Genomic DNA, 12,223 nt, shown 5'->3' with positions numbered 1-12,223 from the left:
AGAGGATAATTGCCTAGGGCCTTGAGTTTTGCTAGAGAGTGGGAAAACAGATATATACCTATGATCTCTACTTTTGGCAAATCATGGGGCAAACACAACTCTGAGACTCAAAGATTAGTGGAAAAGGGGGAAAAGGGAGTGTGCATCCACACTCAGACTGGTACTCTTCAGAAAAGAGAAGTTGACTATAATTGGAACATTTGGTCCTATCTTTGCAAATATTCTTGAAATTTCTTTGCAGCTAGAGCTAAACTTGAGGACCTGATGACTCCATAGAAAATTCCCAGGCTTGAAAAATGTAAATTTCATCAATCTTGGTACAAAGGATGTTCTTCCAAAGATGTCACCCATATTCAGTCCTTTCCAAGAGACAGTTTGGGGTTTGTTCATATGGAAGTTGAAACTTTGGTTCTCAGGGAAGTTAACATTGCCCTATACTATTCCAAGGTGGCTCTACTCAATCTGTATGTTTTCAGAAGTAAAACAATGGATTTGGAATCACAGGTCCTGAATTCAAATTCTAACTTCCTAGCTTAACTAGTTGGGCCTTAATTATTTCATCAATATAATGAAGAAGTGACTTAGGTGACCTTTAAGTCTGTGATATTTTTCTTTTTTGCAAGGCAATGGGGTTAAGTAGCTTGACCAAGGCCACACAGCTAGGTAATTATTAAGTGTCTGAGGCCAGATTTGAATTCAGGTACTCCTGACTCCAAGGCTAGTGTGCTATTCACTGCACCACCTAGCTGCCCCTAAGTCTGTGATTCTTTAGTTAGTCAGAACTAAAGCATATTATTATAGCTTATGAGTTATTGTAAAACTCAAACAATTATAATGCATTTAAAAAAGAAAATTCTCCATAATCAGCTTTAAATGATGACATTTTGTAAGCAGGGGCCTATTTCACATACTGTTATGTTACTTTTTTAGAGAATGCTGTCCATCACTTTTCCTCCACATTATTGAAGATGAACATTTCTTTTGATATTCCCCACTTCCATCCCTCATTGATATTGGGTAGATTTCTAGACAGTGAGTGGCTCTGGAAATTTTTGTGAGATTCCTTAAGGAGGATAATGGACTCCATCAAATTTATAATTCATTTTTTCTTTATTTTCAGTTCTATATTTTCTTCCTTCTCTCTCCCCTCCTCATTGACCAAGAAAGAAAAACAAAATCCTTAGAAACTCACATAGTCAAGCAAAACAAATGCTAGAATAGAATAGAATAGAATAGAATAAGTCTTTACTCCACCCATCCATCCATCCATCCATCCATCCTCTTACTACTTTTGTCTGCCCTTTGAGCCCATCTTTTCTATCTGGAGATGGATATCACATTTTATTCCGGAGCCTTTCAGAACTGTGACGGTTTCACATTATCAAACTTTTTGACCCACTCCAACTCCAATCAGTGGAATAAAATCTTAGTGCCCCAAGACAAGACTTGTTCCTGGATCGCATTTCTACCCATTCGATTCCAGCAGGGCCAGAAGTCAAAGAGCTCTTAATTCCAGTAATTCTGTGGACTCTGCTCTTCTTGGTCTTCTCAGAGACAAAGCTTCCCAGTCAAAAGTTTCTATACCTTTTGTCTTTCATGAAATACTATGACTTTTCAACATCTGAAATGTAATACAATGCCGCCACCTGATGGACGTTCTGAGGCTTTCCCAACAAACATTCTGCCTACCAGTTTCTCTCTAAGATGACTCCAGATCTAATAATAAATACCTGGTGCGGTCAGGGAATTCAAGAGCCCAATGAAAATATTCTTTACATGTGTGCAAAAACATCTTGCAGCTCTGGCCTGATACCGCCTGTGGCCGCTGTGGTACAAGGTTGAATCAAGGGGAAAGCTGAATAAACAGCGCCATTGCTCCGCTACGCAGAGTGAAAGAAGATCTCTGCCAGCCTGCAGTTCTTCGTGCGCCCTTCACCCGATGGCAACTCTCCAGGGGAAACTGAAGGCTAACTGGCAAATAGCGGCCCTTCTCCTCTTTCTATACATTTCCGAAAGTGTCGCGGGCACAGTGCGATATTCGGTGGCTGAAGAGATGGAGAGCGGTTCCTTTGTGGCCAACGTAGCCAAAGACCTGGGGCTGGAAGCCGGAGAACTGATGGCCAGAGGGGCGCGGCTGGTTTCAGATGACAGCAAACAGCATTTTCGACTCCATCGCAAGACCGGAGATCTGTTTGTGAAAGAGAAGCTGGACCGAGAGGAGCTGTGCGGGAAAGCAGACCCGTGTGTGCTGCGCTTTGAAATTGTCCTGGAGGAGCCGCTGCAGTCCTTCAGAGCCGAGGTAAGGGTTTTTGATATCAATGACAATGCCCCAGTGTTCCCAAACCACGGTCCTCTTTTAAAGATCCCTGAAAGCACTCCCCTGGGATCTCGGTTTCCTTTGCAGAGCGCCCAGGATTTGGACGTGGGGCTCAATGGCCTTCAGAATTACACTTTGAGCGCCAATGCCTTTTTTCACTTGCATACTCGTTTCCGCAGCCACGGCCCCAAGTACGCGGAACTTGTGCTAATTAAACCCCTAGACAGAGAAGAACAGCCTCAGGTCAATTTAACCCTCACTGCAGTGGACGGCGGCTCCCCGGCTAAATCTGGAACAGCTCAGATTCTCGTTGTGATTCTTGACGTCAATGACCACGTCCCTCAGTTTTCTCGGTTGGTGTACCGGGCCCAGATCTTGGAGAATAGTCCCAATGGTTCTTTAGTAATCTCGGTGTCTGCTACCGACCTAGATGAGGGCACTAACCGGGAAATAGCATATTCTTTGGCTCAAAACCCAGAAGGAATTCTTCAGACTTTCCACATCAACTCTGAAAATGGAGAAATTCGACTCCGAGGGCCAGTGGATTTTGAGACGGTTGAGAACTATGATATTGATGTTCAAGCCATTGATGGTGGAGGGCTGTCAGCTCACAGCAAAGTCCTGGTGGAAGTGATGGATGTGAACGACAATGCCCCGGATGTACTGGTCACCTCCATTTCAAGTCCTATCCCAGAGGACTCTCCACTCAATACTGTCGTGGCCCTTTTTGGTGTGCGAGACCGTGACGTTCGAGTAGGAGGGAAAATAACCTGCTTCCTTCAAGGCGATCTTCCGTTTATCATCAAACCGACTTTCAGAAATTCCTACTCTCTGGTCACTGGAGGGGCCCTGGATCGCGAGAAAGTCCCAGGATATAATCTCACTATTGTCGCAATGGATACAGGGACTCCTAGGCTGTCCACAGAGACAATCATTGAAGTGTTGATATCTGACATTAATGATAACCCTCCTGTGTTTAAGGAAGAGTCTTATACCATGACTGTCAGAGAGAATAACAGCCCAGCAGTGTTTATCGGCAAAGTCCTTGCTGAGGACCTAGATTCTGAGGAGAATGCCCAGATTACTTATTCACTGCTGCCTCCCGACAGTGGTGATCTCTCTGTCTTCTCCTATATCTCCATTAATTCGAACAATGGGAAACTCTATGCTTTGAGATCAATGGACTACGAAGCTATCCAGGCTTTTCAATTCGTAGTGAAGGCTGTAAATGGTGGGCCCCTACCTCTAAGCAGTCAAATCACCGTGAGAGTTGTTGTACTAGATGTCAACGACAATCTCCCGATGATCTTGTACCCGCTGCAAAATAGCACTTCTCCTTGCAATGACTTGGTGCCCAGGGCAGCAGAAGTGGGTTACTTGGTGACCAAGGTAGTCGCTGTTGATGGGGACTCTGGTCAGAATTCCTGGCTTTCTTATGAGTTGCTCAAGGCCACAGATCTTGGACTTTTCTCCGTGGGACGACAAAACGGAGAAATTCGAACCTTGAGACTCATATCTGAAAGAGATCACATGAAGCAAAAAGTGGTCATTGTGGTTCGGGATCACGGCCAACCTAGCCTCTCTACTACCGCCACATTAAATATTCTGCTGGTGAATGGCTTCTCTGATCCTTATGTACAGCTTCGGGATCAGTCCAAACGAGAGAAGAAGACAAACCCCTCCACTAAATATCTAGTTATTTCCTTGGCTGTGCTTTCTTGTCTCTTTCTCTTTTCAGTCACTGTAATTTTTCTCATTCACATTTACCAGAAGATCAAATATCGAGAAAAACAATTTACTGCCTCTGAACACTTCTACTATGACTGCAGTTTCCCTAGTCATTTGATAGATGGGCAGAGTGGAGAGACTTTGGGCAGGGTCTGTCCTTATGAAGTGGGTTCTGCTACTGGCACTAGTAATAGTGAGTTCCGGTTTCTCAAACGATTCATGCCTAACTTCCCAGCTCCTTCTGGGGTGGTAGAAAGACATAAGGAAGAAACTGGAACTCATTTACCTTCCAATTTGGATCTGGACAGCCCAAGGATGTCAGAAGGCTGTCCCAGAATGTCTGATGAATATATGTAAGTCCTTGTTACTGCCCATAAGTGAAGGGTAGATTGTAAAAACTAGCCTCTATTCAAATCAACTACATCCTGTGCAACACCTGGGCCCTTAGGTCCTGAAAAGGGCAAACCTGGAATTGGTCTTGGATGTGAACATAGCCAGTAATTTTTTTTTTAGTACAACAAAAAAGGAAGTCTCCAGAGCTAGCTGCAGCCTTCCTGCAGCTGGAATACCATTAATGAGGTCAATTAATAATTGAATGGTATATATAGAGTATATATATGTATATATGCATACACACACACACACACACACACATATACACACACACATGCACATATATACTAGAATCCTTCAACTTTCATCTGTTTCCTGAGGTGGATTTGTAATGATTTCTTCACTTGTGCACAACCTGGAAAAAGATCAGTTCTATCTCCATTGGCTCCATGCAACCAAACACCTCTTTCCTTACTTTGAAGTCTTCAAATGTCTCTTTAGGTGGGTCATACCCAAAGCAGAAGACTCCCACTCACCAATGACCTGTTCAGGATTCTCCAGCTTTTGACCTTCTGTGGGTAGTAAGAAAAGTTGGGGAGGAGCCTTTTTTTGTTACGTGATTATGATATTCAGAAACTCAGTAGTGTATTTGCTCTTACCTGGATATCTTTGAATTCAGTAATGAGACAACTGCTAACTATCTGGTGGAGTCTTTGTCCATAGGAATCAGGCATAAGCATTCGAGAAAATCTAAAAGAAGAAATTTCAGAAGCAGAAATGAAAAGTGAAATGAAAATAAATCTCAAAAGAACTAGATAAGAAGTTGCATGTGGCTTAAGTAGTGGAAGACAGATTTCTGAAGTACTAAATTGTAGTTAACTTCTTTGACAAGATAACCTTATAACTCTATTGAATCATCTCAAGTCTCCCTCTCTTGATTCCAGGAATGGTCTTCTTATGTTTAGATATTCAGAAGATGTCTATTTGAGGAAAATTGCAGCTATTTTTTCCAATAGAGACTATTTTGTTATATTTCTTACGATTTCACTCTTCAGGAAATCAATTTAGAATCCAAATAATGATTAAAGGCATCTGTGAAATAAAATAAAACCAACAGCAAAATTAAATTGTATGACCAACTCTTCCCAGTAAGATGAGTTCAGGTAGATGTTGGTAAGGGGAATAAAGTTTTCAGAGAAAAAACAGATATGTAGCAGTCAGAAGAATGGACTTTGTAGGTCTTGAAAAATCAGAGAATAGTGATTTTTTTTCATATTTTAAAGTCAACATAAAACAAGGTTTCTCTAGGGAAATTCATTTAAAAAATCTGGTTCTGAAACTGGTTCCTGAAATTTACCAAAGTGCCAGGCCCAGACCTTAAACAAGCAGTTCATTCTGCAGAAGAATGTTTCCATTGCAAAGGTCCTGTATAACTCCATCTTTCTCAGGTATGTCTATATTTATTCAGAATGAATCTTTAAGGGGAGCTGAAGTCCATATTAACTGGCCACAATTAAAATACTTTGAACAGACAGTGTTTTGGGGGAAGGGTTAATCTTTTAGAACTGGCAGTTCTACCTTCTCCAGGAAGATATATTGTTATCTATAAATGCTTATAGATAATGTTGAAAAGCAAAGGAGGATAATTAAAAGACCTAGATAATAGTCTTAACCTCTGACATATACTAACCAAATCATAAGGTTCAAGTAACAACCTCTGTCAATTTTTTTACTTGCAATATTGTTTTTACTTCTTCATGGGTCTGTTGTAAAGTAAGTACAATATTAGAATTAACTATGATGATGATGATGATGATAATGATGTGGTAAATTGGTATGACCTGCAAAGACCCAGGTCCTCTTCCACACCATTATATAGCAACATAGGAGGAATTTGTTTATTAATAATTTAATATCTGAAAGACCCATAAAATTAGATACAGTCTTGCTTGCTTATTTCCTCGAAGATGTCAATGCTCAGCAATTTATTGGTTAAAACTAGGAGGATAGGGAAGCCTGTCCCTTGTTTTATGGTGAAAGTTTTTCCCTCCTCTGTCCCTAGCTCAATGGCCCTGATTTCTATTTCTGAGTTGCAATCCTCTGCCTTTGAACTCTCTGTAACAAAATGTTAAGATTTAAGATTAAGATTAAGATTTAAGATTGTTAAATCTGTTAAGATTTCCCAACATATCATTCTCAGCTTGAATTGTTTTTTGGAAAGCAAATTAAGAAATATTTTTGTTGATCTTCTTGTTTGTTTCTATATATTAGCAAGTTTTAATATTCAGTTACTTACTGGGTGGCTAGGTGACGAAGTGGATAAAGCACCAGCCCTGGAGTTAGGAGTACCTGGGTTCAAATCCGGTCTCAGACACTTAATAGTTACCTAGCTGTGTGGCCTTGGGCAAGCCACTTAACCCCATTTGCCCTGCAAAAAAAACCCCTAAAAAAAAACCCTATTCAGTCACTAGATACAAAGAAAAAAGAAAATATTTTGGTGAGCATATTTCTTTCTCTAAGAGCAATCTTAGTGACTGAGTGTATTCTGTGCTTTTAATAACATTTTTCTACTTATGGTTCTGACTTTGTATATTTCTTTATGGTGCTTTAAATACATCTCTTGAATTTAAATTTGATCTTAGGAAATTGCTTAATTTTTCCTTTGTATTGCTTTCTTTGATTGTAAAATGAGATGGTGGACCAAATAATTTCTGAAGTCCCCCTTAACTGTTAAAACTCTATGGGTAGGGACAGCTAGGTGGCACAGTAGATATAGCACCCACCCTGGAGTCAGTAGTACCTGAGTTCAAATCTGGCCTTGGACACTTAATAATTACTTAGCTGTGTGGCCTTGGGCAAGCCACTTAACCCTGTTTACCTTGCAAAAACCTAAAAAAAAACCCAAACTCTATGGGTATATATATATTAGCATGATGAGTGATAGTATTTTTAAAACAAATATGTTTCTTAAATATATTTTAAAAGTTTGCTATTTTGTATGTGCGTGGGCTTTTTTTTTTTACATATTAGGGGGTATCAAGATTTTTTAATGTACAAGTATCCATAGTTTCATCATGAAAGATATGATGAAACTATATTAAAGCTCTATTTAAAATATTTGGTTACTTGCTACTTTGAGGATATTATTCAAACTGTAACAGTCATTTTAGTAATCATTTCTACAGTTAGCCAGTTCAGTCTCAGCTAATCCAAAGTCCAGATCTTCCCTTTGTCCTTCAACTCTTCCATCAGTCTGGAGTGCCTTAAGCAATTTCAATTATCATAAAAATGGCTAGAAAGGTAAAGTTAAATAACACTTGAGAGTGCCTTATAAAACTGTCTGATCCAGTAAAGAATAGTCCCTACATAGCCCCAGTATTAGAAAATGGTATCACCTAAAAGTAGAAAGAAGCTGTCCAACATCGGTGATGATGATGCTCCTCTCCACACCCCTGCACTAGGTTTTGGGGTAGAACTCTATGGGAGGGGGGCTGTGGGCATGATTATCTATCTGGGTGTTTGTGTGGAAGGGGGAAAGTTCAACAATAGGAAGTATCTAGTTTGGTGGGAAGAATGCATAAATGGACCTCTTGGGTAGTAATCCCACTTGGTTTAGAGCAATCATCAATACATGGAGGATTCCCATATGAGCAAAACTGACATGCTAGTACCATAAGTGTACCTGGAGGTGCTATGATTTTCTAGTTATAAAATATATGGAATGTTTTTAGATTTTTATCTTTCAGTAAAATTTTCTTTTGACATATTATATGGCCCCTGTATATTAAGTGGCAATTGACACCATGCTACCCAGCAAAGAAAGTTCTTACCAGGTTATCTTGATGTCAGACAAGTAAAATATAAAACACCTCATTGGATTGTATAAATTCTTCTTAGCATGAATATTTCATCATGGTTACATGAAAAACTAGAGGCAGTTATGCCTTTAATGTTATTGGTTGTAACCTCAGTTTATAAAGGAAGTGACATTGTCCTTAATAAGCAAAGTAATTCTGAGAGACCCATTTTTTCATTCCCAAAGAGATTTCTTCCAGTCTTCCAGCCTTTTGTTACTTCATTGAGGTCATGAATTTCTTTTGCTGTCTCTGTCTCTCCCTAAATTAATTTGTATCTATTTTACATTTACTTTCACGTGTACCTATTGCATGGACACAGTAGAATGTGAGCTTCTTGAATGAAATGACTATTTTGTTTTTGTATGCTATCTCCAGTATATATGGTACCTTAAATCAATTTGTTCCTTAAATATGTTTATTAGATTGTTTGGGACTTAAATTTTAAGTAGAGAAAATTAGAATAAGTTTTGGGGAGACAAGTGATCTCTCTTTCTCTATGAAGGGAGAGGGGAAGTACTTATTTCTGACTGGAGTGGAGAAAAGATCCCAATTTTCTTACACATGAGCAACATCAATTTAACTCTGTTTCTCCTTCTGCAAAAGAAAGAGGTCATCAGAAATATGTAAAGGCAAATCTATGTATTTCCTTATCAGAAAAAGAAATCTTTGACAGATGAGAAAAGGGAGCTTTCATGACTTTTGTCATAGATATCAAGCTTCCTCAAGGTCACCTGGGATAACAGACATGAACATATAATAGAAAGAACTGAACTTTAAATGAAGGAAATCCAAGTAAGCTATAAAAGAACATTCCAATCAAGGTCTATGAATAAGATTAGAGATTAGAAAGCATTGAGTAACTTTTAGTCATTTAAAAAAATACCATAATTTTTCCTGTTTATGTATGCCTCTGTACTAATAAAAATATTCATCAAAAACAAAATTTGAATAGAAATTGATTTCAATCTATGTCTGATGATAATAGCTATATCTAATATTTAATCATTAATACTATAAGACTTTAAACAAAATACCATGTAACAAGAACTCACTACAACTTCAAACAACAGAGCTTTTGGAGTGATAAACTTACATATCCAAATGTAATAATGTTAGTGACATCAAGGAAGCAAATGGAAAATGATTGTATAGTTTCTAGTGAACTCAATATCTACTGGGCTCAGTGAGACTGAGATACCCACTCTCCCAAAAAGGATCCTAGCTCTGGACTCAAAAAATTCCATCTCTCATGACTCTTATTTACTATGATCAGGGAAAAAGACACAAAGCTCAAGAGGAAGAAACTGGAACTCCATTCTCAGATTTATCTAGATCAGCACATTTGCTCTCAATGCCATATACAGGCTAGCACCATGATGCCTAGGAGGAAGAGGAACCCGTTTTCCCTCATGAGAAGTTCTCAAGTGAACTTGTCAGAGGTCACACATATTTGAAAGATAAAAAGTGACAGAGAGCACTAAAGAGTGATGTCACAGCTTTTAAAGTCTTCAGAGTGAAGACTTTTGAAGAATGGAAAATTCTCATCAATACAACAGCCCACCATGGTCTAGGAGAAGACATATTTCCTTTAGCAAAGAATGAAACCTCTTTCCCATCTACCACATGAAAAAAACATATACTTGAATGTCTCTCTTCTAATATCATAAAAGTATTCTTTTCAGCAGTTTTCAGAAATGAATCTGAATTCCTATAAAGTGGTTTCCCATGCACTCTTATCATTGGAAAGTCTTTTGAATAACAAGACAATGCTCCTCCCAGACTTACTCTAATATAATGATTTGAACCTAAGAAATGTACATTCAAGTCAAGACCAAATATATTTGTCAATGACATCAGTGTTAACCATATTTTGAATGAATTTACTTCTTATTGTTCTTTAAGTAAAAAAAAATTTATTTGAAAGTGCCATCCTTGGAAAAATCAAAGGTAGAGTTTTAGAAAAGGTGTAATGATACTACATACTGACCATATTCTTGCTACAACTTGCTTCCTCTGCCAATTGAATTATTGTAGGAGAAATATTAGGTGGTAATGACCTTTCTCCTAAATTATTATTAAGTATGTTTGAAGACTTAATAGGTCTGCCATCTTAAGAATGAAGTGAAAACTACAGTGAATTGAAGAAAATATTTCATATTATTCTTTCCATCATCCTTCAAATTCTCAAATGATGAAATATTTGAAATCATGATCAGACTACAGTTTTTCCAGAACCAGTGCACAAACAATTAGAATAGTTGAATATTAGAACTGGCAAAGACTTGAGATTTTTTGACCTTTTGTCATCCTCTTACAAATCAGTAAATGTAGGCAAATTAAAAGTGACTAATTGGCCCAAGTCTCAAACTTAGTAATAAAATTTATGATTTCTTTAGGAAGAAAAGTTTTCTCCCTTTCTCCCCTACATTCACTTAGTTAATACAAAACTCCAAATCTGAAGAAGATCCAAAAATCTGCAGAAACAAAAGAAGTCCATTTTCCGCTATTAGAACCCCCAAACCTCCCACTACAATTAGACAAGGACCTTCAGTGAAGAATGTCTCTTTTTTCAGACACTTCTTTGCTTTGAATTTTTGGTCTACTCTCCAACTTACAATTCTATTTAATTAATTTAGTCAATTTGAGAAACTTAGTTTATTTCCTAGCACTTTCCACTCCTTATTTTTCATGTTAGAAAGGTTTCATTTGCTTTCATACTCTAATATCTTGAAAGTCCAACAGACATCATCTTTTTTTTTTTTGCTGAGGAACATTGATCTTTGAATGAATCCAATATACTCTTAAAGAACTAATTGCCCACTTCATGTGCTTTAAACTTTATGAAGTTTAGGAAAATTTTGGAGAGTAGACAGAAATTTAAATGCCCTTAAATGTATTTTCATTTACTTCATGTTTTTCCATAGACAACGAATTAATCACCTTGTACTGAGCTTAAATTACAAACTCATTTGCACTATGTTATATAGAAGAAAGGTAGAAAGATAGAACATGAAATTAAGAGTCAAAAGATCTAGGTTTTAATTCTAGTTCTTTTCTTTTTTACCTGCATGACCTTAGATAAGTCATTTTACTTCTTATGTCCCCAGTTTCCTTTTTTGTAAAATGAAGAGTTAATATTAAATCAGAAATGTCAAATTTGTGACCTGAAAAACTCCTACATGGCCCAAAATGTATTAAAATGTAATTGGTGGAAATGTTTAATGAAATAATTAAAAACAATACAACAGGGGGCAGCTATGTGGCACAGTGGATAAAGTACCAGCCCTGGAATCAGTAGGACCTGAGTTCAAATCCAGCCTCAGACACTTAAAAATTACCTAGTTGTGACCTTCATCAAGTCACTTAACCCCATTGCCTTGCCAAAAAACCCCTAAAAACAACCACCCCCAAAATACAACAAATATAATGATAATTTGTAGCTTTCTGGGTCAGTATGTGACCCACAGAAGTTTCTATTGACTATTAAATGACTTCAAAGATTCTTTTAGTTCTATATCTATGATTCTATAATGTACAAAATAGTCAATGATCAGCTATGATAAGTTTATCATTTCCTCAAAGAACTGCAAAGAAAGGAAGAACAGTAGAGGAAGATATTAACTATAGATTACTTTTTGTAAGGCCCAACTAAATAAGATAATCCTAATAAGATTAATATATAAAATTTTTAAAGAGAATAATATGAAGGTGGGAAAATGCAAATTATGTCAGTCTTTCTATAATGAGCTCTTTTTATTGTTGATGATCATGGAAGCATAACTTTTGTCCTCCAAAGTGCTACATAAAGAAGAAGAAATGATAATAAATGGCATCAAGAAGGGAGAGTGTAGTCAAGATGATGTAGATGAAGGAGGAAGTACAACAAACTCTGACATCCAAGTACTCTCAAACATATCTTGAAATGTACCAGAACAAATTCTGATAAGAAAATTCAAGAAAAAAGTCACAGTGAGTCAGTTTTCCAATC

At 37.6% G+C, this 12,223-nt stretch overlaps 1 protein-coding gene across 1 annotated transcript; it reads left to right on the top strand.

Moving 5' to 3' along the window:
• Positions 1 to 1,819: 1,819 nt before the first annotated feature.
• Positions 1,820 to 11,809, top strand: LOC141506233 (protocadherin beta-1-like). The gene has a single exon (XM_074212793.1). The coding sequence runs from the start codon at positions 1,940 to 1,942 to the stop codon at positions 4,400 to 4,402; it is 2,463 nt and encodes an 820-aa protein (XP_074068894.1). The 5' UTR covers positions 1,820 to 1,939; the 3' UTR covers positions 4,403 to 11,809.
• Positions 11,810 to 12,223: the final 414 nt, after the last annotated feature.

The sequence above is a fragment of the Macrotis lagotis genome, chromosome 1 (assembly GCF_037893015.1).
Source record: "Macrotis lagotis isolate mMagLag1 chromosome 1, bilby.v1.9.chrom.fasta, whole genome shotgun sequence".
In the NCBI taxonomy this organism is placed as follows: domain Eukaryota; kingdom Metazoa; phylum Chordata; class Mammalia; order Peramelemorphia; family Peramelidae; genus Macrotis; species Macrotis lagotis.
This window is presented reverse-complemented; position numbering and strand designations above follow the sequence as displayed.

What these genes read in the sequence shown, in the direction of transcription:
- LOC141506233 (XM_074212793.1), top strand. Translation starts at nt 1,940, where the DNA reads ATGGCAACTCTCCAGGGGAAACTGAAGGCTAACTGGCAAATAGCGGCC.